Here is a 26,510-nt window from a genome sequence, read left to right as displayed (position 1 = left end):
CAGGAGGCTCAGTATATCCAACACCTCTTGAGTCTGATGGCTTCTTGCACGGCCACAGTTCATCATACCAGGCTACTCGCCTGCAGCTGTGGCTTCTTTCAGAACTCAGACCCAATGTGGACAGCCAGCACATGCAACTTCTTCTGCCATAAACAGTATTGGACTCCCTACTTTGGTGGACGCTATCGGAAAACCTCACAACAGGTGTCCTGTTTCATCCCCCAATCACCACTCTGACTCGTACAACAGATGCTTCTCTGAAAGGATGGGGCGCACATTGTGTAGTGCTTCAGGCACGGGGTCTCTGGAACCACCATCAGTCACTCCTTCATGTAAACCTTTTAGAATTCTTGGCTGTCGGGCTGGTCCTGAAGTCCTTCCTGCCATTACTAAACAGAAAAACAGTCCAAGTCCTACTGGATAATGTGACTGCTATTGTGTGCATAAACAGGCAGGATGACACAGGTTCCAAAATCTCTTTGCAACCTGTCCATTCAACTCTGGGACTGGTGCACAAAACATCAGATTTACCATCTAGCTCTTCACATCAAGAGCACCAACAATACGTTGGTAGACAATCTCAGTAGAGAAACAGACTTATCCTGCCAACACAAATGGGATTGACAACATTACCCTTTTTGATCTCTTCCATCAGTGGGGACTCCCCAAGTAGACCTCTTTGTGATGCAACTCAATAAGAAGTGCCCTCTCTTCTGATTGAGAGTGGCAGTAGGGAAGGGGTCTCGGGGATGCTTTTCAGTTCCCTTGCAACATGCATCTATTCTACCTGTTCCCAGCCTTCCATCTCCAGTTGCGTGTTGTGAGCAAAATCTTACAGCAAAAGACAAATTGCATAATACTTGCACCATGGTGGAAAAGACAGCCGTGGTTACCCCTCCTCTTGTGACTGTCTAAAGGCTGCCATCACTGCCTTTACCAGTGACCGAACCTTCTCTCGCAGCACAATGGCAACTTACTCCAACACAGCTTCTGAATTTTGGATATGACAGCCTGGAGGGTGAACTTTTAGACCTAATCTTGCTACATGAGAGGAAAGCTTCCACCAGACACAACTACTCATGTTAATGGAGAAGGTTTGTGAGCTATATGAAGTCTAGCGGCTTCGAAATCCTACTATATTTGATCTCCTTAAAGAACTCAGGCCTTTCTAATTAATCCATCAAGGTCCATGTATCAGCTGTGTCTGGAGTACGCACAGGTTGGAACACTAAGACCTTGTTCTCTCACCCCGATTGCAGAAGGTTTCTCAAAGGGCTGAGCAATCGATTGATTGATTGATTAAGTGCTGTCAAGTCAGTGTCGACTCTCAGTGACCACATACATAGATTATCTTCAGGATGATCTGTCTTCAGCTAGGCCTTTAAGGCCTCTCAGTGGTTCATTCATTGCTGTTGTAAACAAATCTATCCACCTTGCTGCTGGTCGTCCTCTTCTTCTCTTCCCTTCAACTTTTCCCAGCATTATAGACTTCTCAAGGGAGCTGGGTCTTCTCATAATGTATCCGAAGTATGATAGTTTGAGCCTGCTCAGGTGTGCCTCGAGTGAAAATTCTGGATTGATTTGTTCTATGATCCATTTGTTTGTTTTCTTGGCTGTCCATGGTATCCTCAAAAGTCTTCTCCAGTACCAAAGTTCAAAAGTGTCAATACTTTTTCTATCTTGCTTCTTCAAAGTCCAGCTTTCGCATCCATAGAATGTCACGGGGAAAGCCATTGTCCAAATGGTTCTAATCTTTGTAGGTGTAGGCATGTCACGGCATCTAATTATCTTTTCCAAGACCTTCATTGCAATTCTACCAAGTGCTAGTCTGCGGCGTATTTCTTGACTGCTGGATCCTTTACTGTTGATGGTCAATCCTAAAAGGCAGAAGCTATCTACCACTTCAGTGTCTTCATTGTCAGTTCTGAGGCTGGTTGCTGTACCTGTTTTCATTAGTTTAGTCTTCTTTACATTTAATTGTAGTCACATTTTTTCACTGTGCTCCTTGACTTTCATTACTAGAGCTTGCTGGTCATCTGCATTCTCAGCTATCAGGGTGGTGTCATCAGCATAGCACAGGTTATTGATGTTTCTTCCTTCAACTTTAAAACCACGCTCATCTTCGTCCAAGCCAGCTTCTCTCAGTATATGTTCAGCATATAAACTGAAGGTAAAGCAATCTTTATCCACCAGTAAAAATGCCCACGTTGTGAATGATACTGGATCTCCAAAAGTTACAAGTGAACAACCTGTTTTTCTCTCCTTTCCATACATGCGTTTATGGTGTTCAAACACATATTCCCCTCCTGGTTGTACACCACTCAAAATATATAACTCCTGCGGAGTGCAGTTTCTGCAAGAGGCTAGTTTGCAGGCTTTGGGTGGGGGAAGTGCTATGGAGAGTAAGTAGGAAAGGTTAATAGAAACAGACTGTGGAGATGAAGGGAAGACACCCATGTGACTTTCAAATCTCACGTGCTCTCTGTGAACTTGTATAAAACTGCCTGACCACTGATCATCTACTGTAGGCTAAGAATGTTTATATTGACTTTCAGAGGCTCTCCAAGGCCTCAGGCAGCGGTTTCCCACCCCAGCTGTGCTAGCTAAGGATTCTTTCACTAGAGATGTCATGGATTGAACCTAAAACGTTTATTTTTTAAACCTGGCAAACCATGTGCTTTGCTACTGAGCTGCAGCCCCTCCCAAGCTTCTACCATAGGTGTTGTTTTTTCAGGCGATTCAAGTTTACTAATAAATTCCCTTCACAACCTGTATCAATGTTAATTACAATATGGTTTTTAATACTATAAGAATACAGAGGAGTATATTGGAATTTACACTCTTAACTGATCAGATTTGCATTTTATGGAAAAGTTTTAATATTATTTCTGAATTGCTTAGGTCTGTTAGGCTGTTGATTCATCTTAGGTTTATAATTTGTTTTTTAACTCAGAAAGTAGAATTTATGGATGTAGCATTAGTTAACATAATTACTAAGATAACCTAAGGGAAGCTCCTTGAATGCTTCAGATGCACACTATATATGCTGCTGATGATTATTCGGTTGTTAATATTAAAGGTTTTATGTCCGTACAGAGTATCTAGTACCAAATCAGACCTACAGAAGAAATTTGATGCTCTCGAAGAAGCAAACCAACAGATATCAAAGCAAGAAGAAGAAAATGCAAAACTGAAACTGGAAGTTGAAAAATTACATCAAGATACAAGCAGACATCACAAGGAATTAGATGGGAAGCTGCAAGCAGTGACAGGAGGTTTGCAGAAAATGAAAGTGGAAAAAGATACTTTATTGAAGGAACTTGAAGTCCTGAAAGACAAACTGTCAAAAAGCACTGAATCTTTGAAAGAAGCAAAAGAGGAATTGGAAAAGGAGAAACAAAAAGGAAAGGCAGCAGTGGCAGAAATAGTAAGTCTTGAATTCTAAGCAAATAAAGTTTTTCTGTGTGATTGATTTGCATGTCCTTAAATACTAGTTGTGCTTTTCTACCTGCTGTGAAATTTTAGGGTAGTATATTGGGGTGCTGGAATGGATAATGGAAAATTAGCACTCTCTCTTAAGAATGCCAGATCGAGCTTTTCTCTAATTTATGTGTACATCTTGGCCTATACTTTGGTAGTTATTTTTGGTTGCTGAGTACTGACACAGACCAGATGCCAGTCTTCTGTTAATTTTTGAACAGTATTTGCAAATTTGAGATGGGTTATGAAATAATTTTATTTGATGTGCATTGTGGGGGAAAATGTTGAACTGTGTTACTAAAAAGTTCATGAATGGGGAACAGGGAATAAATAATTATTTAAGAACACCGACAAAATGGTTTATTTTGTATTATTATTATTATTATTGCTACACAGTCAGATGGGTGTTATTGACTGGTTTGTTTTATGCAGACATCGAGTCCTTCCCAAGGACCTGGGATGTCTGAATTTTATTATCAATGTTGTTGCTGTTATAGATATCGTCGCAGAATATAGGCTGTTCCCAGTAAAGTTGCTTTTTGTAATTGACTGATGGCGATTTCTGTGGCCCCTATGGTGTAGAAGTGCTCTTCAAGTTGTTTTGGAATTGCACTTAGGGTGCCAATTACCACTGGGATTATTTTGGTCTTCTTCTGCCAAAGTATTATTATTATTATTATTTGATTCCCTGTAAAAGATGCCCATGTGTCCCCTAAGATTGCTAACGATTGTATTAAATAAAATGTAAATACAACTATCTCACTCTCTTGAAGGAATTAAGATTGTTTAGAAGTCTAGACTTCTTCAGTTCTAGTACGCTAATGGTTATGAGTGCTGTAGAAAATCCGATGGGGGTATTTGTTGTGTCAGCTGTAGTTACTAGGTTTGAAAGCGTAATCTCAGCTAGTAGCAGTTGCCTACAGATGATCAGGTCAACTCTACTGAAGCAAATAATGGACAACCATCCATTCAGTTTCTGTTTTGAAAAGTCGTATAATCACACTTTCCTCTCCAAATCTATGTAGGCCAATACCACAATATAGCAATAATACAGGATGAAATTTCTGTTATTTTGCTGTTTTTTATGGCCACTACTTTTCAAAATATGGTGAAAATGCTCACCTGATATTCAAGTTTATATTTTCTTTTTTCACATAGGAGAGATCTTGTCAAGAAGCTAGACGTCAACTACAAGTACAGTCAGAATCTATTGCTAAAGAACAGAATGAACTGAAGAATTCACTGGAAAAACAGGAAGGGGTAATGTTGACTTTTAGTGGCTGCTTTCTGAAACAACTTTGCTTGAATTTACTCCCGTGGAGAGGGTGTTGTATTATGTTCTTAAGTCTTGCACACAAGACAAGGTTTACTAAGAGAACATTGATTGATTAATTCTAGATTAGACAACTGTGGCCTGGTTCAGACATCACTCTGGTTTCACATGATATTACTTAGTCAAGGGCAGATATGTGTACTTCCTACTCCCTTTTGCATAGTGGGAAGGATCTTACTTTGGATCCTGGCTTAGAACAAGCTGGGATTTGTCATGTCATCCAGACTAGGCTGAGAGATCCTGGCTTGTTCTAAACCAGAATCTGATATAGAATCCTCCTTCCGTCAGGCATGAGAAGGGGAGCATGCATGCCTGAAATGAGGAGACATCATGTTAAACCAGGGTTCAGTTTTGGCTCCACGTGATGTCTGAACCGTGTGTGTGTGTGTGTGTGCGCGCGTGCGCGTGCGCCAAAAGAGGCTTTTAGAAACTTGCAGTGCTATATTTGCATACCCAGCCATAAGATGGATTTCAAAAACACATAGAACTTGTGATTTTTCTATTTTATTTTTTAGATTACTGAAATTGATATTATAATGTCAGTGAGGACTTTGCCTAGGCATAATATTAAAAAGTAGCAGCATTAAAGTGACAACTAAAATAAAGATAGCATGTAGTACTACCTTTTTTTAAGTAGATCTCCAAGCAATTGGCAACAGAGCTTGATTCAGCACGTGCACAAGTCCTGCAGATGCAAGGTGTTTTGAAAGAAAAAGAAAAGAATGAACAACAGCTCCAGTTGAAGGTGAAAGAGCTGAAGGAATGTTTTGACCAGAAGAAAAAGCAAAATGAAATTCAGCAGGCGGAGTTAAAAACAGCTCTTTTAGAAAAGGTAATATACCTGCATTTTCATCAAGAATGCTAAATGGTCATACGGGATAAAGGGGAAATAAGCACTAATATTCAATATTTGTATCCATAGATATATTGAGTTTATAGACTATTCAACTTTATATCTCATAAGTGTAGAATATTCTGTATGAAGTTGACTATAGGATAGAAATATTTGTGTATTCATTGGTTTACATTATTTAAGTAGATAATATTTGTTTTATAAATATAAAACAAGGGCAGCATTACAGCATAGTTTTTTTAAATAAGCCAATACAATGTTAAAAGGTCAGGAACATCCTGTGAGCTCATGCATTACTTTCTCCTTCCTCCTCAACTGCACAAATTCCCACTCTCCTTCCTTAAAAAAAAAAAAAAAAAGCTAACCATGGTTTAGGATTATGTCTGCATTGAAGTTAATAACCATGGTTAGCTTTGAGCATAGTTTGCAGACCACCTTCAAATCCTGGTTTGCAACTCCTATGTTAAACCATTTTAGTATTAACCTTGATACCATGTTTAATTCTGGAAGGGTATATGTGTGCAAAGGAAGGAGAAAGAGTCTGCAAACGCATGTTTAAGAGAGAAATAAATGCGTTGACTGCAGTGGGCCCTAGGCAAGTCTGTAACTCATACCTTACCCTATACCACAAAGTACAGCTGAGAATTATAAAGCATTTTATACACATACAAGTCACAATCTTAATTTAACTGAAAAAGTGTCCATACTTGTATGTTTCCATATTTGTCACTTGTCTTCATTGCTGTGATGTATAAGAGAACTCTGTTTTGTGTGTGTGTTAGGCAGAACTAGAGAATAAACTGCAGCAGCAGATAACATTGTCAGCACAAGAGCTTACAGCAGAGAAAGAAAAGACAGCAGAGCTGCAGAAGGCCCATAAAAAAACTCAGGAGAATATGGAAAAACTCCAGTTGGATATTTATGGTAAAGAATCCGAGCTCTTGGCCACACGGCAGGACCTTAAGGTACATCAGATTGCTTCAAGGTTGTATATGAGGGAATGGCATCTTTTTTTCATGAGTGCAGTCTTTGGTTATAGGGCTCCAGCTTCTAATTGGTACTAAAGATATACATATTTGTTTCAGTGCCTTTTTGTGAGTGATTTTGATTCTTGACATGTCCGTGCTATCCTTCATGCATTTCTAGTACACACATTTTCCCCTCTTCTGGTTGTGGGCAGTTCTCTGAATTGGATTTGTTTATATAAGATAACACAGAGTCAGTGATGTGTTTCTGATTGTGTGGAGTTCTTCCAAAGGATGAGCTGCTCTCTGAGGTCTGATGGCTCTTGTGCAATAAGATGTGCACAGAGGGAAAGTGAGAGTTTCATGAGGGCTCCCATCGCACCCCGCCTACAGTCTGTCGAAGCACACACATTTTGTTGTCAGGATGTCAGCCACTAACTAACTTTGTTGGAATATGCTGAATATATAGAGGGAGCCTTGGTATGTTCCAGTGGAATTGTGACATCGGCAAGGTGTTGGAAGTCAGAAATGGAATGATCACTCCACTACTTGAAAAAACAAAGAAAATGTGTGTTGTAAAGGCATTGCTAAATAAGTACAGTAAACATGCAATCATAATGGAAAAATTATCTGCTGGTGAAGGAGAAGGACTGGGGAAGTAAATGATTGAAGTAAGGGACACTGAAACATTTATCGAAAGAAAAGGGTTATCCTGGTATAAAGTACATATATGTACTAGCTTTGAGGCTAATAAAGCTGAATGTGTGGCATAGAGAGCCAGCGTGGTGTGGTGGTTAGAGTGCTGGACTAGGATCAGGGAGACCCGAGTTCAAATCCCCATTCAGCCATAAAACTAGCTGGGTGGCTCTGGGCCAGTCACTTCTCTCTCAGCCTAACCTACTTCACAGGGTTGTTGTGAAAGAGAAACTCAAGTATGTAGTACACCGCTCTGGGCTCCTTGGAGGAAGAGTGGGATATAAATGTAAAAATAACAATAACAACAACAACAACAACAATAATAATAATTATTATTATTATCATTAGTGAATAGCACCCTTTGAGCTATGGTGATGGCTCCACCTGCTGGAATATTTGTGGAAAATCATTCTTTAATGTGTATTTTCATTACTTCCTTAAGTAAAGGTATACAGTTGGCCCTCTTTATCCATGGTCTTGCATATTCATGGTTGGGCAATGTAGACCCAACCTTGTTATATGCGGTTTGAAAAATACTCAAAATTTGCCTATCTACAGTTCCTGGGTGGCCAGAAATTACTTCTGAGGTCATTTCTGGCCACCATTTTGCTTAATGGAGCCATTTTGTGGCTCTTGTGTTAAAAAAAAAAAAAAATCCCCACAAATTTTCACAGAAAATTGGAGAGATTGAGGGTGTTGAAGGGCATTGCTGGAGACCTGTAGAGCATGGTATATAACTTTCCCTCTTATTTCTGCTTTTAAATCCCTTCCCCTTCTCTAGCAGCCTAACACCCCCCCCCATTCCCATTGCCTCAAGGTCTCGTTATCCACGGTTGAAGGTGAGAACGGAACCCCCACAGATAAGGGCCACCTGTAGCCTCAATTAAGACATTCTTAAAATGTTTTAAATACCTTTATGCTAAAGTAGCCAAGAAGATGTGTGTATTTAGGATTACAGGTGGACCTCCTTATTTGTGGATTTGTTATCTGGGGTTTCGTGTATCCGCGGTCGGGAAAATGGCACCTGACCTCGGCATTAAAAAAAAACCCCAAACATTTAAAAAATGTCAACATCACGTATTTGTGGGTCGCGGGTGGCTGGAAATGACCGTGGAGGTCATTTCCGGTTGCCATTTTAGGAATCGGAGCCACAAAATGGCTCCCATACCCCCCCCCCCCCCCGCAATTTTCAGCCAGTTTGGAGGCACAACACAACTTGAGGGGAGCAGCAGAACAAGGTAATAAGCCCCCCCCCAAAAAAATTGGTCAGTTTTCAGTTGAAAATGGCCGACCGGGAACCTAACCCCCGTGATCCCATGGGGATCAATGATTCGACATTTGCGGTTTCCATACAGCCGTGAATGGAACCCCCACGAATATCAAGGTCTACCTGTATACATTCACAACAAACAGCAGCAAGAGAGGTCATCCTCTCATAAACACATATTAATTATTAAAAGCTTGATTAATTAAAACCTGTAGCTGAAGCTTTGTATGTATGTATAAAATATAGAAAGTTGTGGATTGAAGACAATAGCATCCCTGGAGGATTAGTCTGCTTAGGTTATTGTGGTAAACTTCAAACACATCACTAATGAAAAGCAATATTGGCTAAGTTTATTAAAGATTAATAATATTAATCTTTAATAAGTGCGTAATCTCAGAGGAGATGCCGCAAAACTGGACACAGGCTAATAGTGTCCCAGTCTTCAAAAAGCTGAAAAGGAAGATTTGGGAAACTACAGACCTTTCAGTGTGACTTCAATACCAGGAAAGATACAAGATAGATTATAAAGCAGTCAGTCTGTAAGCATCTTGATAATAATGCAGTGATCAGTAGAAATCTGCATGATTTTTTTCAAGAATAAATTCTGCCAGAGTAATCTCTTCTTTTTAACTGAGTTACTAGCTTAGTGAATTGTAGGTATGCTGTGGATATAATTTATCTTGATTTCAGCAAAGCATTTGTCAGAGTTCCCCATGATATTTTGGTTAGCAGACTGGTCAAATGCAGTTTAGGTGGTGATACCACCATATGGATTCACAACTTGGAAAAACTGCACTCAGTGTAGTTATAAATCACTCCTTATCAAACTGGAGGAAAGTTTCAGGTAATGGAAAATTGGACTGAAACAAAATGAAATTCAGTGGAAAGAAATACACAAGTATGGAATAGGGAATACTGGTTGGCAGTAATACATGTGAAAAGGATCTTGGGATTGAAGTCGTGAACATGAGTCAGCAGTGTGAGGCTAATGTGATTTTAGGCTGCATTAATAGAACCATGTAGCAGGATCTGGATTAAGTTACTATCTTGTCTCATTTATTTCAATGATGCTAGTCATGACTGGATCCTGTTCATGATTTCCAAGTCACAAGAAATAATAGTTCTACTTTATTCTGCGTAGTCAGACATCTTCTGGAGTACCTGTGCAGTTTAGGTGCCATGCTTTAAGAAAGGGAGGAGAGGTGGTCTTGTGGTAGTAGCCATGAATGGACCCCTTTGCTAAGCAGGGTACCCGCTGGTGCTTTTGAGAGCCAAAAGGAGTAGGATAGAAATCCCTTAAAATGGTTTTTAAAAATCTGCTGCTTTGGTGGACTTTGGAAATGTAGTGATCATGGCAGATGTTCTAAGCACAGATGAGTATAGTTTCCCCCCCCTTTACATTTAGTCCACAGAGGAGAAGCTTGCTTTGGCTCAAGAGGAATTGGTTTCAAACAGAAATCAAATTAGTAATCACAATCAGTTGATCAAAGAACTAAAGACTGTGAGATCTACACTGGAGCAGGATTTATCAAAAAAAGAACAGCAGCTGAAAGAGCAAGAGAAACAATTACAAGAAACACAGAGAGACAAGGTAATTGATTTTCATCCTTCAGTGTGTTTCATCTGCTTTGAGTTAGGATTCTGATTCTCTCAGTTTTATATTTAAAACACATTGGTGTACGAATGTAAACTAATATTACTGCCAGAAGATATGTGCAAGTGTAATCTGAACAGTAAGGCACATGTGTGCATGAATATTTTTTGGGAGATAATATGTGATCCTATCTCCTTTTGTGTGCAGGAACATTGTTGCTAGTGGTTGTTGTTGTCATAGTAGTAGTGATAGCAGGAATATAACTATTAGTATTATGATACCAGGTCTTTACCCTGAGGGGGATTATAATTGAAAAATTGATGTAGGAAGACAACGGTTTTGTAATGGAGATGGGAATAAACATGGGAAGTGCATGCATTATTTATTAAAAATAGCTAAATATATCCAGAGTGCATGGAATAGTCAACATTATTTTAATAGGCTATGTAGATTCTGCATTGCAGCAGTAAAAATTACTGGGGATAAAAAGGGTCATATTATCTTTTGGCCACTATCTTCATTGTGGAGTACAATTTTCTCATTGTACTCAGTAGAGCTTGCTTCTGAGTAAATATGATCTGTGTGATTAATTTGTAAATTTTTCTTTAGATAGTGATATTTAGTGGTATATCAAAATTATGTTTTGCTAAATTTGTCTTATAGCATGAATCAGCTGGAAGGGGTTTCTTAAAATTATCTGTTGACCTTTCTCCCTTAAGGCTTTGAAAGAAAAAGACTTAGCTAATGAAAAATCCAGAACAATAGAGCTCCAGAACATAAGCAGCAAATTGGAAAAAGACAATTCCAAACTGAAGGAAGAGGTTAAGAGCTGCAAACAAGAATTTGAGAAGGTATGTTGTTGGGAAATGGGAGGCCCACGTGGTTAAGAATACGTATTTATAACTTCTTTTTTGTTTTGACAATAATAGTAATTAGGGATGTGCATGGACCGGTCCGGAGCCCATTCTAAGGGCTTCCGGACCTGGGGCCGGTGCGGTGGTTTGACGCCGGGGTGTGTGTGTGTGTACCTTTAAGGGCAGGTACAATTAGGGTGCAACTCACAGACATGACGTGCGCGGAGTGTGCACACGCGCAGTCAGCCTTTTGAAGCTTTTTGCCGAGGAAACGGGGAAAGGGGCAGCAGGGAGGTACCCTGCCGCCCCAAATGCATTAAAAACCGGGAGTGCTGGAGGGGGGAAAGTGGCAGGAGGGGTAAGTACACCCTCCCCTGCCCTTAAAGAGCCCTGCTCCCCAGTGCCGGACCACAGAGGTGCAGTTCCGTGCACACCACTAATAGTAATATAGTAATGTATTACGCTTTCCAGGTAGATTGTGCTACTCCAATATACCTACCCAACTAATTTCTAATTTTATCTTTAAGTATGTCAGAATTTGAGACTAACTTTTACTACTTAGACTACAGGAGGACCTAGGTATTCTCAAGGGTTCCAATCTGAGTTACTGCTATGGTTATGAAACAACGAATACTGAGGCATTATGTGAATGGGATCATAGAGATTAGGTTCCAAAGGGCATGAAAAATTGTAAAAAATGAAAAAATTAAGTGCCTTACCATGCTCCACGGGTTCCCAGCAGTCCAACAATGCCCACCAAATGCCTTAAACCCACCATTTTTTTGGAAGAAAAAATTGGGGTTTTATAAAAACTTTTCTTTGAAAAGGAACCACAAATGGCTTTCAAACATAAAATGAGAGCCGGAAATGACCTCTGAGGTCATTTCTGGCCACCCCCAATCCTCGGATACATGGATTCTGCTGACTTTTTTGCGCGGTTTTTGAGGTTGGGTGCCCAATTCCTGATCGTAGATACATGAAACTGCGGATGCAGCATCTGCGAATAATGAGATACTCCTGTATAAACCATACACATTTACCTTAAACTTTTGCGTGTATGTATTTACCTTTGCTAATGTAGCATTTATTTGCTATAACTGGAAGGCTTTTGGGCAGTGAAAGTAATATGAGTGCTATTTGTGATTATACTCTAACTAGATGGTCTATTTAGTGAGAATACATCAGCATTTGTTTGCCATACCTGTGTTTTTGTGGAGGAGCAAATTAGATTGTTCTTTAGATTTAGTAATCTATTGTTCATGCTATAAAGCAAAAGGATAATAGAACCTGTAGTCTAAGATCCTGCCAATTCTTGAAACTGATAATCTCTTTAAATTTCCTGGCCCAAATGGTTCCAAATCTCTTTACTCCCTTCCTATCTCTAGCACACAGCCCGCTTTCTCCTCAGATTAATTGATATGGTCTCTCTGACTTAGCAGCTCTGTCCATGGGCAGTGAACCCTCCACCCCACCCCTCTACCTTTTTATAATGGTTTGGAATGGATAGGGACAAAACCCTTGCCCGTGAGGTACAGGCAGAGGAGTGTGTTCCCATAATGCCTAGGCAACTGGGCAATGTCCCCTTCCTTCTCGCACAAATCTACGTAGTGACACAATATTGTCTCACTCACTATGTGATTTCCCCAGTGGGCAGAGAGAGAGAATTGAAAATGACACCAGGGGAGTGGTAGAGATGGGGAATGCTTTGGCTGCAAACAGCCAAAATAAAGGGTATCTGTTGGAGTTCCTTTTGAAGGGCATTAGCATCCCCCACAATCTTCTGTCACCCTCAAAAGTTTTTCAGGGCGTAATTCAGTTTAGCCCTGCTTTTTGCACCTTGTTTGTCTAGCCTTACTCCTTCTGCTTGGTGACATATTTGCTCAGCTCCAAGCCACCTGAGTTCCTGACCCTCTTTCACTCAGCTTTCCACCCTTCAAACCTCCCTGTCAGGTCAGCATTGTGAGCTTTCTCCTCTTTCCTGCTAGCTGTATTTATTCTCTCCTGTCCACAGACCCTATGTATGTGTGCTTGGAGAGAGATCCCAGGGCTGCCCTTCTTCAACTCCTTATTGATTCTACTACTTTTTACTTTAACACCACCTCTTCTACCTATCCTTCTGGCAGATTCAGTTTCCTGAGTTCACTGCTGACTGTCTCTTCCTTCAGCCTTCATACTTCTGTGTTTTGCTGTCCTGTTTTCCTATCTCTTGGCCCATCTCCCCACTTCGTTTTGGTTTCAGCCTCTCTATTCTTACTACACAGATTATCCTGTTCCCTGGATTTTTGAGATTTTTCTGATCTCTCCCCCCGCACCCCTATTTAAAAACATTCTGACACTGTAGTTATGTTTCAAAACATCACAGTAGTCTAACTAGTTCTTAGGAAGGTTCACAGCATCCCCCCTCCCCAAAGATTGACCAGTTTCTAGATTGTTAAAATGTATATAGAATATTTTAAAGGTAAATACTTTTAAACAACCCTTTATTTCTTTGTTTTTTGGTGTTAGGAAAATCTCCAGTTAGTTTAATACATATATTTTAAAGTGTTAGTCATAGATCGCCATCTAACTGAAAGTAATTCTCTTTCCAATGTTCTTAACAGGAGGTGGCAAATCTAAAGGATGCTAAGCAACTCCTGATTCAACAGAAACTAGAACTACAGGAAAAAATCAATAACATTAATGCAGCTCTTGAGCAGGAGAAAAAGAATCGGGCAATTATGAAAGATCAGTTGGAAAAGAAAGAAGAAGAACTGAAGAAGAAATGTGCTTCAGTTGAAGCAAAACTGGTTGGTATCTCTAATATGAAGAGCAGTTGCTATCCAAGGATGCTTAAATATTACTGTAATTGGAGATGTAATTTCATCTTTTCTTTCTCACTTTCGATTTCATCTAAAATTGCTTTTAGAATTTCTAACTGTAGCTTATTTCAGAATGCATTAAAAATTGAGTAAATTCAGCTGAGTCGCTTAGGGTTTATGTTGAAATGTTTATGTTGAAATGGGTAGTGTGCCTGCACAGTATCCCCATGGAATCATAGCTCCTCTAGGCACTCTGAAACTCCACCCTTCGCATATGAAGCACACTCAGTATCTTTGGCAGCAGAGTGCCGTGTAGATCTGGATCGAGATCCTATTGTCGGACAAGCATGATCGGTGTTTGCTGTATTTGAGGGAAGAACATATCATCCAGACATTTACAATCTGCCTCCTTTTCTAAACAGACCAGAAAAAGTAGAGAATTACATCTTAGGGATGCTTTATACAAAAAGAGAGAAAATCTGCTGCTTTCCTAATTGTCTCTACATTTTATACCCCAGAAATAAAAAAGAAACCTCTGTCTTTTCAGACTTGATTGGTTTCCACCTGTTGCACCCACGATTCTCATTGGTTCCTTGGGGTCTCCCTTCCCACAAATACTAAAATTTAATATTTTTCTTTGTTCATGACCCCCTGGACCCCACCAATCATCCAATCCTCCCAAAATTTGACAGCATTTGCTGATGCTTAATTGCTCAATCCACTGCATTCTTTCAGCTACCTGGTTCTTCTTTCTTTCATCTCTCCAGAAAAGGTTCTAGATGCCATATACGATCTTGATAAGATGCGGATGAAGTGGGTCTTTCAGACTACTCCCTACCCCTGTTCCATTACCTATGGCCCCACAATTAATTAGCGGTCTTATCTTCAAAGACTCTGTGACTAATTGGTGTCAAGCCACCTGTCTCCTGCTTGCTTAGAGGCCCCTTTCCAGGAGTTTGGCTCTCTGCCAGAGTCTTTCATAGTACACAGAAAACGTTAGATTTTGCATTTAGTTCAGTTTTCTGCCCTATTTTTCCTTTTTTTTCATTATGAGCTTCCATAGTCCAAAAATAGGCCAGAGAAACACCATCCAGATAAATACTGGATCTTTTTGTTCAGTTCAGCTTCTCCACAATGAGGAGGATTGTGGAGGGAGTGTGCAAAGGTAAAGCCTTCTCCTGGTGTCAATGCAGGTACCATGTCCGGGGAAATGACTTCTGAAGAGGCTTTCTGAATTGTTTGAATACAGATTGCTTATATTTTAAATGTCGTTTTGCCTTAGCAAGCTGAGATCAAGGGGAAAGATGAGCAATATAAACGTCATGAGGAGGCTGAGGGTAAGCTCAACATGCAGATCACAGCTCTGAATGAAAATCTGGGGACAGTGAAGAAAGAGTGGCAAAGCAGTCAAAGAAGGGTTGGTGAGCTAGAAAAGCAAACAGATGATCTGCGTGGAGAGATTGCAGTACTGGAAGCCACAGTGCAGAACAACCAGGATGAGAGGAGAGTGCTGCTGGAAAGGTAAAAAAAAATGTGCATGAGGATCAGGAAAATGGATTTAATGGTGGTTGTGGTTTTTTAGAATAATTAGGGGTTTGGGGAAATGCTGCTTATTTTTTTGTTACAAATTCGACCTCATATAATGTTATGCTAAAAATTCAGATTATCTGCCATGGACATACAGATCGTACGATCAGAATAAACCAGTCAAGCAGATTCAATAGATTGTGGCTAAAATTCAAAATGCTGTGCCAGACTTTGTGAAATTGAGGTTGTGTACCAGATGCAGTGAACACTTTTCTCCCCATTCTCGAATAAGACGTAGCACTTTGCTTACTCTCTTGAGTGTAATTAGCCAATTTTCAGCATTAAGATGAGTAATGACTTACCTTCTACAAACCCAGGAAACTCTGGAGATTTGGATAGGAAAAAGCCAATGGATACTTCATAGACTTCTTAATGGTGTCTTCTATTTCTGGAAGTGTATGATTGTCTTGCTGTTATTGTTGGAGCCAAGATGGAGTATTGTTTCACACGTTCAGAAATATGGCATAATTGCACAAAATGTTGGGACCAGTTATTCTGGATATTCCTCACTAAACTACAATGCTTAGGAAGTCTCCCTCTTCTCCACTCTGCTTGAATTGATGCAGAGGGGCCAGTCAGAACCACCACTAACTCTGCTGAGATGTTCCTTCTGTACACTCATTTCATTAATTTAGTGCATTCTCCTTTGCTTATGCCTGCCACCAGCTGCTCTTTTACAGGGGCTTCAAGGGGAATAGAGACTTAGGGGAGGTGAAGAGCATTAATTCATGTGGTAATTATTACTATTTAGAGAACTGGGAGATAGTAAACAAACCGTCTTTGCTTTAGGTGCCTTAAAAGTGAAGGAGAAATTGAAAAACTTCAAAGCAAATTGATGGATTCACGAAGAAAACTGGATGATACTACTGCAGCCATGCAAGAGCTGGGCAGAGAGAATCAGTCACTACAGGTATTCTATTTTGGTGTCTAAACATAAACTTAGTGCTAATCTTAAATTATTCACTGCTAGGGATAGGGCAAAGGAACAGATGAACCAAATATATGGGGGCCAGTCAGCATAGTAGAAATGATGCACTTGTTCAGTATACAGCAATTATTGGCAAATACTTGTAGGACTGAGTTCTTACACTGGGAGTACACTGTGTGTGTGTGTGTGTGTGTGTGTGTGTGTGTGTGAGAGAGAGAGAGAGAGAGAGAGAGAGATTCATTCATTCATTCATTCATTCATTCATTCATTCATTTTCAATATCATTATTGAATTTCTATGGATAGCTTTGACATGCTTTGGACGGTTGGTGTTTACTGAAATTTCTACTCTTTGAATTTTGTATAGATCAAACATACACAAGCCCTAAATAGGAAATGGGCAGAAGATAATGAGGTTCAGAATTGCATGGCCTGTGGGAAAGGTTTTTCTGTAACAGTAAGAAGGGTATGTATGTCAGGATAGTACCTTGAATTATTTTTATTGAAGCAGTGAAGCAATGTGTGTTAAATATGTTTAAAAGGTGATCAGATGAAAAATAAGGTTTTGATTATGCCTGATGTATTCAGGGAGGAATTTGTCCTCCCTCAAGCAATACAGTGAAAGACTTGACATAAACACAGCAGAAAAATCATGTTCAGGCCCTGTATACATGCACCAGTCTTCCAAAGGTTACAAAGTGGGTTTGGGAAGTACCTCCTCTGCTAAACGGTCAGGGAAGACTCAAGAAATAATACCAAGAAGGGAGGGAATTACCCTCAGCTTCAAAATAGGCTCTGACTGGCTAGATGTCAACAGGATTGATCCTGACCTAGTCTCCAAATTCCTCAGAATGGTAGCAACCATCTTTACATCCTTCCCCCCCATCCAACTAGGAAGAGGTTTTGTACCCATTAGGGAAGCAAGGAAAGCGAAATGCTTCTCAAATATGGCTCTTCTTTCCTCCATGACTGTACTCCCATACCTCCCCCCTCATCCCTTTGGTTGGGAATCACTGAAGGCACTAAAGAGTAGCAGCTGCGTATGTACGTCTTTACAGCATAAATATATACTGTACGTCTTTACAGCGTATATAGTGTGGAAGCAAAGATGGCTACCTTAACTTGTAATTTCTATCATTTTTAGAGCACAAGTGAAAATTGAAAGCGTCTTAAGTGTTTACTATCTGTTTACTGTTCACCCCTGCTAACTTGGCAAAGAGGCACCTTTTTAATGTGGTGATTCTCTTTATTTAGCAGGGGGAGAATAACTGGCCTTGTCCACCCCCAGCACAGTACCTCCAGTGACTGTTGCTGGTGTATATCTTATGTTTATTTTTAGAAGGTGAGACCTTTGGGGACAGGATTCCATCTTATTTGTTTGTTATTTCTCTGTGTAAACCACCCTCAGCCATTTTTGGAAGGGTGGTATAAAAATCGAATTAATAATGATAATGATAATAATCATCCAATGAGCATGTGGAGTACACAGTTAACAATCAATGGTGAGGCACTTGGACAGGTTAGCATCAGAAGAGGTATTTTCCAAGGAGACTCACTATCCCCTCTGTTGTTTGTAATCGCCATGTCTCCACCTTCACAAATACTAAAAACAGGCTTTGGGTACCAAATATCTAAAACATCAAGTAAAATAAATCATCTGCTGTACATGGATGATTTGAAGTTGTATGGAAAGTCCCAGTCAGAAATCAAATCACTGCTAAACACTGTCCGTATATTCAGTAGCGATATAGCAATGGAGTTTGGACTAGACAAGTGTGCCGTATTAATAATGAACAGAGGAAAAATAACAAAAGCAGAAGGTATAGAACTGCCCAATGGAAGCAACATCAAGAACTTAGACGAGAAAGAACATTACAAATACTTGGGCATTCTTCAGGCTGATAACATCAAACACACTGAAGTTAAAATAAAAATTGGAAGTGAATACATCAGGAGAGTTAGAAAAATTCTAAAGTCCAAACTCAACCGTTGGAATGCCATACAAGCCATTAACACCTGGGCTATACCCATCATTAGATACACTGCAGGAATAATAGATTGGACCCAGGCAGAACTAGAGACGCTAGATCGTAAGACCAGGAAAATAATGACCATCAATCATGCTCTGCACCCCCGCAGTGATGTAGATAGGCTATACCTCCCTCACAGCTCAGGTGGAAGAGGAATGCTGCAAGTCCATCAAACAGTAGAGGAGGAGAAAAGAGGCCTTGAAGAATATATCAAGGACAGTGAAGAAGATGCACTTAAAATGGTCAATAACGAGAAACTATTCAACACCAATGAAAAAAGCAGGCCTACAAGAAAGAACAAGTCAAGAACCGAGCAGAAAAATGGAAAAATAAGCCACTGCACGGTCAATATTTGCACAATATAAGTGGAAAATCAGACATCACCAAGACCGGGCAATGGTAAGAATGGCAACTTGAAGAAAGAAACAGAGGCTTTAATACTGGCTGCACAAGAACAGGCACTAAGAACCAGTGCACTAAGAGCAAAAGTAGAAAAATCAACAACAAACAGCAAGTGCTGCCTTTGTAAAGAAGCAGATGAAACAGTGGACCACCTAATCAGCTGTTGTAAAAAGATCGCACAGACTGACTGCAAACAAAGGCATGACAAGGTCCTCCTGCCTAAATATCTCCTTGGCTTTTGAGATCCCTAAGGAGACCAGCATTGGGATACATAGCCCATAACTTTCAAATTGCTCTGAACAAAGTTGTCCTTCAGGACCAGAGATGCAAGGCCTGCTCAACCGAGATTTAGTTTCCAGTAATGAGATCTTTGCAACCCAAACATGTGCTTCAATTGGTACTAACCCCAGTTCCAGCCTTAATGCTGCATTGGACGTCCCTCTTGGCACCCCAAGGATTGTTCTAATGAATTTGGTTTGTATCAACTCTAGGGGGTGGAAATCTTTGTAACTTCTCAACTGGGCACCATATAGTAGTTGGGCTAATATTTTCTCTTTGAAGACCTGAATTGCAGCAGGGATGTAACAACCTCCCTTCCCGGGGGAATATGTATATGTATATATAATGAGCACCATTGCACTTTTTTGTGCCTCTTGTGTAGTGGAGCAGATGTGCTCTCCAGTAACCATTAAATTACCCAAATACTTGTAGAGCTTGACTTGTTCTCTGTTGTGGCCATCACTTTGCCACTTATGGTGCACAAATGTCTTCTGAAACACCATGATCTTTACAATATTATTTCATTTTTCCTCTCTTCCACAGCACCACTGTAGGCAGTGTGGAAATATCTTCTGTGCTGAATGCTCTGCAAAGAATGCCTTAACTCCTTCTTCTAAGAAACCTGTTCGCGTCTGTGATACGTGTTTCAACGATTTACAAGGATAACTACTCTCAGCTCTTAAGTGTTATGCTAGAATAAAAGTTTCTGTTATGCACTTCGTACAACACTCAGACTACTGTTTGGTTTGGGCAATGATTGTAACAATTGGCAAAATTATATTACAGTTTACTTTATACTGTTTTTTTAAAAAGTCAAACAATCGTACTACTTGTTGAGGCTGAAGTTATCTATGTCTTATTTGATTTTGACCCTACAAGAGATTCTGCGCTTAGTTTAAAAGACCCCAGTAGCCTGTAAATAAAGTTTAAACAGAGGAGTAACAATGTATTTTTTTAATCCTACTTTCTTTGTTCAAAAGTAACACCTTTTAAAGTAAACCTATTTGCAGGGATTTTGTGTATCATATATTGCTGCTGAAATGGCATAGTTACAAATGAATGGCTGCATTTGACTGTGCAAGAAACGTAATAGCCCCAAACAAGCAGCTTTCTTGCCTGTTTTTTTCCCCCTTCATGTTGGGAATTCCACTTCTGTGGTGTGTCCCTAGTGAGTGGGAAACTGCCTTGAGCTTTAAAAAAAAAAATCATGCTGTTTCCTGATAGTGTCACTATATACTTCACTTGAAAATGGGAAGCAATGTCAAAACTATAATGTACACTTGACACCTCCTCTGCAAATACTCCACATCATATCAAAGGTACTTACATGGAATAAATAATCCTTAATATGCAAGTTCCAATCCTTAAGCCTTTGAGGTAGGCCTGTGTTTTTACTCCACCCTCCCGGGCTCTTGTGCTTGCTTACTTTTCTGTGTATTTCTAAGAATACTGCCCCCCCCCCCCGTTTCCTCTCTTCATCAATAGGAAACATTTCATGAATGATCCAGGAAAATATGTACAAGAAGTGCTAGGATTCCAAAGTAACTCATTAGGAAAGTAATTAGTTATCTTGATGTTCCGGCATTTTCAGTGTATATTCTTATCTCTTGTTTCTCAGTTCTTGCTAGAGGTTTTCTTGTCTCCCGACAGATTTGGAGTGAAATGCCTGACTTTTTTAAACAAGCAGTTTTAAAGCTTTTAGGGAAACCAAGATTCTACACCAATCCCTTTTGCTTTAACTAAATTGGTTTAATGAGATACATATCAATCATGGGTTTTACATTACAGTGGTTTCATGTTTAGGTAACACATATCCTCCATTTTACTAAATATTTTCTTCTTTTGGTTGAAAGAGATGAAATAATACATCCATGCACACTCTTTGTTGAAACATTATGATTACCTGAAAAAAAGTAGGATTAGTGAAATAGAAAACACAATTTAAATAGAACCCTTCTGGATTTTTGATCTATTTAAAATGCCATGTAGTTTTCCTTGACCATTTGTTCACATGAGAGAAGTGATCCCTGCAAGCAAAGACATTGCAGACTGAGAAACCAGACTACATTTTATTTGTATTGTAGCTTGGGTAGGCGGTGGGGTGCGCGGAGTTACCCTTAAGGACAATTTGGGTGTTACTTTCTCCTAAAATATGAGAGCTGGGATGATAGAAGCAAACAGTTGAACAAGATCTAACATATTATGGATAGACATGGACAGTGATGCCTCTAACTAAAAAAGTTTAACAAGCAGCAGTACTGGCAAGGACTTTTTTGCCCATGTTCTTGGAGACCTGTGGCCAGTCAGAGTAACACAATACTGGGCTGGAACATCTTGGTCCTAGAACATCTTCTTGGTCCTAGAACATCTTCATATATGTCCATAAAGCTTCATATGTTTGTAAATGTCCATGTGGTACAAATATGATGCATTGCAGGCCTCCTGAGTTTTGCATACCTGATTTACATCTGACTGTTCATATGTTCTGTACAGGTGGACTTCGTTATCTGTGCGGGGTTCTGTTCTTGGCCGGAACCAAGATAATGCAGATAATGAGACACTGAGTGAATGGAAATTGTGGGGGGGGGGTAGACTCCTGGAGGGCAAAAAGGGCAACACATACTTCAAAGGGCAGAAACAAGTGAATAACATGCCATGCCATGCTCTCTAGGTTTCCAGCTGTCCAGCAAGGTCCCGGAACCCCCAATTTGGCCGATTTTCCGCAAAAAAATGTTTAAAAAATGTTTTTAGGAAAGAGCCACAAAATGGCTTTGCTTAGCAAAATGGTGTCAAGAAATGACCTTGGAAGTAGTTTCTGGCCACTCTGATACTGCAGATATGCTAAATTTAACCCTTTGTTGAACTGCGTATAATGAGGTCGGGTCTCCATTACCAAACTGCAGATACGTGAATTCTTGGTTGTCGGGACTCCATGCAAATTTTGAGGTCCACCTGTATACAGCTGTTTCCCCCTCTCTGCTTCATTTGTGTCTTTTAAAAATGGGGTTGAGAAAAGTAATGTCCAAAACAATCTTCAAGAGAACTGGAAATTTTTGGAGCAGTTGTCTGTTTAAAGAACTCTTAGTTCTTTAATCATATAGATCTTAATTGATTAAGCAATTAAATCTGCAAACATTTGCATATGAAAAAGTGTACTACTTCAGGAAAAAAGTATGCTTTGTTTTTAGAGAAGCTCACATACATTGTAGGAGGCAGCATTTCAGGAAAAAAAACATTCCCTCCTGCATGTGGGAGAAGGGGGAACACTTCTGCTAAGGTGTTTCTTCCACCCACATTTCTTGTAAGCACATGTATTAATTTTTTTAACCTGCTACCTGATTAATCAGGCTTTTTAATCAATTAAAAGTATTGAATTGATTTAATTAATCAACTACACAACACAGCCCTAGAAATTATATACATATGTATTTGAAGAAAGGAAAACCCATCTTGTCCAGAGGAAGAGCATGAGGGTCTCTCTAGTAATGCTACAGTTTGGAAATTTGAACTACTACAGTGGAAACCCAAGAAAGCCTCAGGAAGGGTAAGAAATAGCATTTGTTACTTGCACTATGCACTTTTCTTTCTAGTATATCCAACATAATATGCAAGAGATGAAACAACTATTTTGCAAGAACTGATGTAGTAATTGGTCCACAAAGGTATATTGGTTAGATAAGTGCTCATTGAAATTCATACTTAACTTCCTTTTGGTGCTTAGGAACATTGCATTCATGTTCATATAATTCCTATGCACTCCAGGGGACATAGGTATAGCAAAGGAATTTTCATGTTATTTAACAAACATTGTTTGATTTTGAGAATTAAAAAATATGGACATAGCAATTTTGCACATTTTGCATTGCTAGTTAAATGGTTTTTGTTAATGTACAAGTTCTTGTTATTGAGTATTAAACTACACTAGAATTTACTGGATGGTCTGCTTTCCAGACCATAGCAATAAATAGAGAGGAAACCACCTACCTAAGAGCATTTGTATTTGTGTTTGCATTCTGTTGCGAATGGCTAAGATGCTTAAAAGAAGTATACGGTTAAAACATTTATAGTCGCCACTTAAGAACTCATAGAATAAGTAAAAACTTCTAGTTCTCAGCATTGACGGTTTATGCCTCAGTTCATGAAATGACACAATGTTCTATGCAGTCATTGTACACATTGTACAACAGGTACATGGGAAGACGGGATTAAGTACAAAATGCTTCATGTGTCGAAACTAATAGTTTTATCTCTTGTGTACTGATTAACGCAACACGTCAGTGGAGGTTTCTTTCTTAGTAGTCATCCTCTCATCACCTCCCATGTGAATATGTTTTACTACTGGCATTCTTCCAAATTTCTAAATAGATTGTTGTTGATTCTAGTGACAGACGTGGTGTGGCAGGTCCAAGTCTCCTGTTGGCTGTCATGCAACTTACTTCTATCATGTTGTTAAATCCCAACTTTCAGCACCAAAGGGATAAGAAAAGAATGTCACCTTGGATTAGCAAACACAGAAATCTTTTTATAGTAGAAATCTATCCAAAATGCTGCTTGTATAGGATTTGTCACTTTTGTAATAAAACCATTTTAAAAAAATGACAAAAAACTCCAATCTGACACTTGATGCCACTATATAAGATTTCATTTAATCTACCTCTTGATATGAAATTCAACTTTAGTCCATTTTGATAGGGTCTCCTCACTATAATGCAAGGTATAACTTGTGGTGATTGCCAAATTTGCAAGTGTTTCGTCTCACCAAATATGAAATATTTGGATATGTATGGTTATGATGTAGTTTCAAATTATGGTAGACCCCACTTGTGCTCTTTTGGCCTCTGTAGTTTAGATCTAAAAACTTGTAGCTTTCGGACAGGGATTAAATTGTCAATGCATACTGTCCTAGTTATATTCTGTTGGACTATATCAGCTGTATCTGTCATGTTGGCAACTGGCTACTGTTCACATTATTGTGCCATTAAATTAGCTTTTTTCCAAAACTCTTGACAAGACATTAAATAAAATGCTATAATGGATGTGTGCCACAAATTGTACTGTCCTGTTGGCCTCTTTTCAACGATTGGTTTATTATGGTTGCAGATGTGAATATTATGCATAATATTTACTGAATTTTCTGTATAATTGTATAAACTAGAATTGGGAAATTTCTGTGCTTATATTTACAGGAAGTGTATTAAGGTAGCCTTACCTCCATAACACTGCACTCCCCTGGCCCACCCCACCCAAACTGGATCTTTACACTCACATTATCTGTAGATAGTCTTGCATGACCATTTTTATCAGTTGGATTCTCTTAAGTCCTCCTTTCAGTGGTGTGTTTATGACTTGTCAACATGTAGTTGTGCCTTACATTGTGAAAGAGTTTAGCTCAGTATGCACTGTAATCCCTAAACTCTGCATTTGGAAAGTAATGAAAGCTGGGGGCCCAGAAAATGACACCATACATTTAATTCTGTATGAAACACATGAGTGGATGTTTGTGGAAATGTTACTTTTGTATTCTAATCTGTTATTGGGCTGAAAATAAAATTAGACATTTCTAATAGACCGCTTGCAGTGACTAATTTGCTGTGCTCTTTAAAGATGCAGAAAGCTACCTCACTATATTGACTTCCTGGTTGTATTCATCTGCAAATTCTGATTGTGGTCAAACTTAAGAAGCATGTTTTCCCTGGCCAGTCCAGTCCTGATAACAATAAATGTGGGTCACCTCCAATGGCTGTTGATATCAGTGCCATCATGCTTCATTCAGCAGTTTTTTTTAGCCTGAAAGCAATATTGCTGCTGCTGGAAGAGTCGCACCCCCCCACCCCCGGTGAACTGGCCAGATTATGTGGGAAGTATCCCTGCCAGTGTTGACAACCCCAGGGAACTGCAGCACCATTAAGGATATTACTCTGTGATCTAGCAAACCACTGTGGGGAGCTAATCTGAGCCACAGCTCAGTGGCAGGAGATCAGCTTTGCATGCAGAAGGCCCAGGTTCAGTCCCTGCCATCTCCAGGTAGGGCCAGGGACTGGGAAGGGCTCCTACCTGAAACCTTGGATTGCTGCTGCCAGTCAGTGTAGAGATAATACTGAGCTAGATGGACCAGCGGCCTGTCTTGGTAAAAGGCAGCTTCCTATGTCCTTCCTGGTTGCATATGCAGATTTCTCATGATTATACTACAGATCTGAGGAGCACCAACCCCTCCCGCATGTTTCAATCAGCCTCTCTGTTTTTGTTTTTGCAGCATCCTCTCACTGCTCAATGTAACATTAATTGTTAAAAACAGCAGGTGTGTCTGATGGATTGTTATAGGCTGTGATCCAGCAACCCCCACCCCTCGTGTAGAAAGGCACAACTGCATTCTTTTACTTTAATAGCAGCCCTTCTGCTGCATTTTAAATGGCTTTCAAAGCTTCCCCAGAATGAACATTTTAAAAAGGTTTTAGTGAAAGCTTTGATTCTGTTAGGTCTCAGAGCCAATTTGTACAAACACTTTAATGTGATGGTGTCAATTCAAGCTTCTTTCTCCTTGCAGTTTCAGCATGTTTGATGTAGTCTTCTCATCTCTGATTGGAGCATGCAAATTACATTTCCCATCCTGGCTTAGACACATTCTCAGATGTCTTTCAGGATGTGGTAAGCAGCTGTCTCAGTGTGCAGATGAGATTCCTTCCCAAATCTCACCATGAGGTGAGGAAAGTAATTGCACTTCAGAAAAAATTGTCACTTTGGCCAAAAGAAAACGAACTTTTGGGTGCCAACCTAATCCAAGGAGTGCCATTTTGAAGGAAGGGGGAAAAATGCAGGTGGTGATTTTTCTCCTTTGGTAGTTTGGAATTCTGTCAAGAACCAACTTTTTTGTGTTTAGCTAGCAATATACTTGGGGCAGGCTTCTTCATGACTGCAGAATAAGTTATGAAGGCAGTTTGAAGGGTGTTGATTTATTGATACTTGATTTTTCTTTTTGTCTGCCGTATCTCTTTCAAATTATTTTCTCCTCGTCTTGACATGAAACAGCACAACTAGAGCATGATACTTGGAAGCTCCCTCTTTGATGAACTAAAAGGCATACTAGCATTGTGTGACCATCCTAGTGGTCATTTTTCTTTTCTGAACTCTGCTTTAGCCAGAATAGACTCCTGGAGTTTCACCTTTCCTGGCTCAGAAATGTGCACAAACATTTAAAAAGTTCACTTTTTTAAAAAAAGGAAATTTGTTACAATGCCCAGTTCACAACTGACCACAATTAAATTTCAGATGATTCAGTAGGTGAAGTGAAACATGAGGTTTGGGGGGATAGGTGTCTCTTTGTATAAGCTGAGATTGCAGTCTCCATCTGCAACATCCATGTTTTCTGTAATGGAAAAAATATTCTATAATTATGTGAATAAAACAAGTGTTATAAATTCTCAATATAGATAAGTAAGTAGTTTATT

The 26,510-nt window shown here is 39.6% G+C and overlaps 2 protein-coding genes across 14 annotated transcripts in view; one reads left to right on the top strand and one right to left on the bottom strand.

The window, feature by feature from the left end:
* The window catches only part of EEA1 (early endosome antigen 1), an 81,207-nt gene extending 56,574 nt beyond the window's left edge, over positions 1-24,633 (top strand). For all 11 annotated transcript variants that reach the window (XM_053252968.1, XM_053252972.1, XM_053252969.1 and 8 more), the window contains 11 exons: positions 3,097-3,427; positions 4,639-4,740; positions 5,451-5,645; positions 6,449-6,631; positions 10,000-10,185; positions 10,908-11,039; positions 13,643-13,828; positions 15,123-15,361; positions 16,217-16,337; positions 16,722-16,820; positions 19,609-24,633. In XM_053252968.1, the coding sequence (XP_053108943.1) occupies positions 3,097-3,427; positions 4,639-4,740; positions 5,451-5,645; positions 6,449-6,631; positions 10,000-10,185; positions 10,908-11,039; positions 13,643-13,828; positions 15,123-15,361; positions 16,217-16,337; positions 16,722-16,820; positions 19,609-19,731 (1,897 nt within the window). In that variant the 3' untranslated portion in view covers positions 19,732-24,633. The remainder of the gene's footprint in view (positions 1-3,096; positions 3,428-4,638; positions 4,741-5,450; positions 5,646-6,448; positions 6,632-9,999; positions 10,186-10,907; positions 11,040-13,642; positions 13,829-15,122; positions 15,362-16,216; positions 16,338-16,721; positions 16,821-19,608) is intronic.
* Positions 24,634-24,666: 33 nt separating this feature from the next.
* The window catches only part of PLEKHG7 (pleckstrin homology and RhoGEF domain containing G7), a 39,946-nt gene continuing 38,102 nt past the window's right edge, over positions 24,667-26,510 (bottom strand). For all 3 annotated transcript variants that reach the window (XM_053252980.1, XM_053252982.1, XM_053252981.1), the window contains one exon: positions 24,667-26,428. In XM_053252980.1, the coding sequence (XP_053108955.1) occupies positions 26,321-26,428 (108 nt within the window). In that variant the 3' untranslated portion in view covers positions 24,667-26,320. The remainder of the gene's footprint in view (positions 26,429-26,510) is intronic.

The sequence above is a fragment of the Hemicordylus capensis genome, chromosome 5, assembly GCF_027244095.1.
Source record: "Hemicordylus capensis ecotype Gifberg chromosome 5, rHemCap1.1.pri, whole genome shotgun sequence".
Lineage (NCBI taxonomy): Eukaryota > Metazoa > Chordata > Lepidosauria > Squamata > Cordylidae > Hemicordylus > Hemicordylus capensis.
This window is presented reverse-complemented; position numbering and strand designations above follow the sequence as displayed.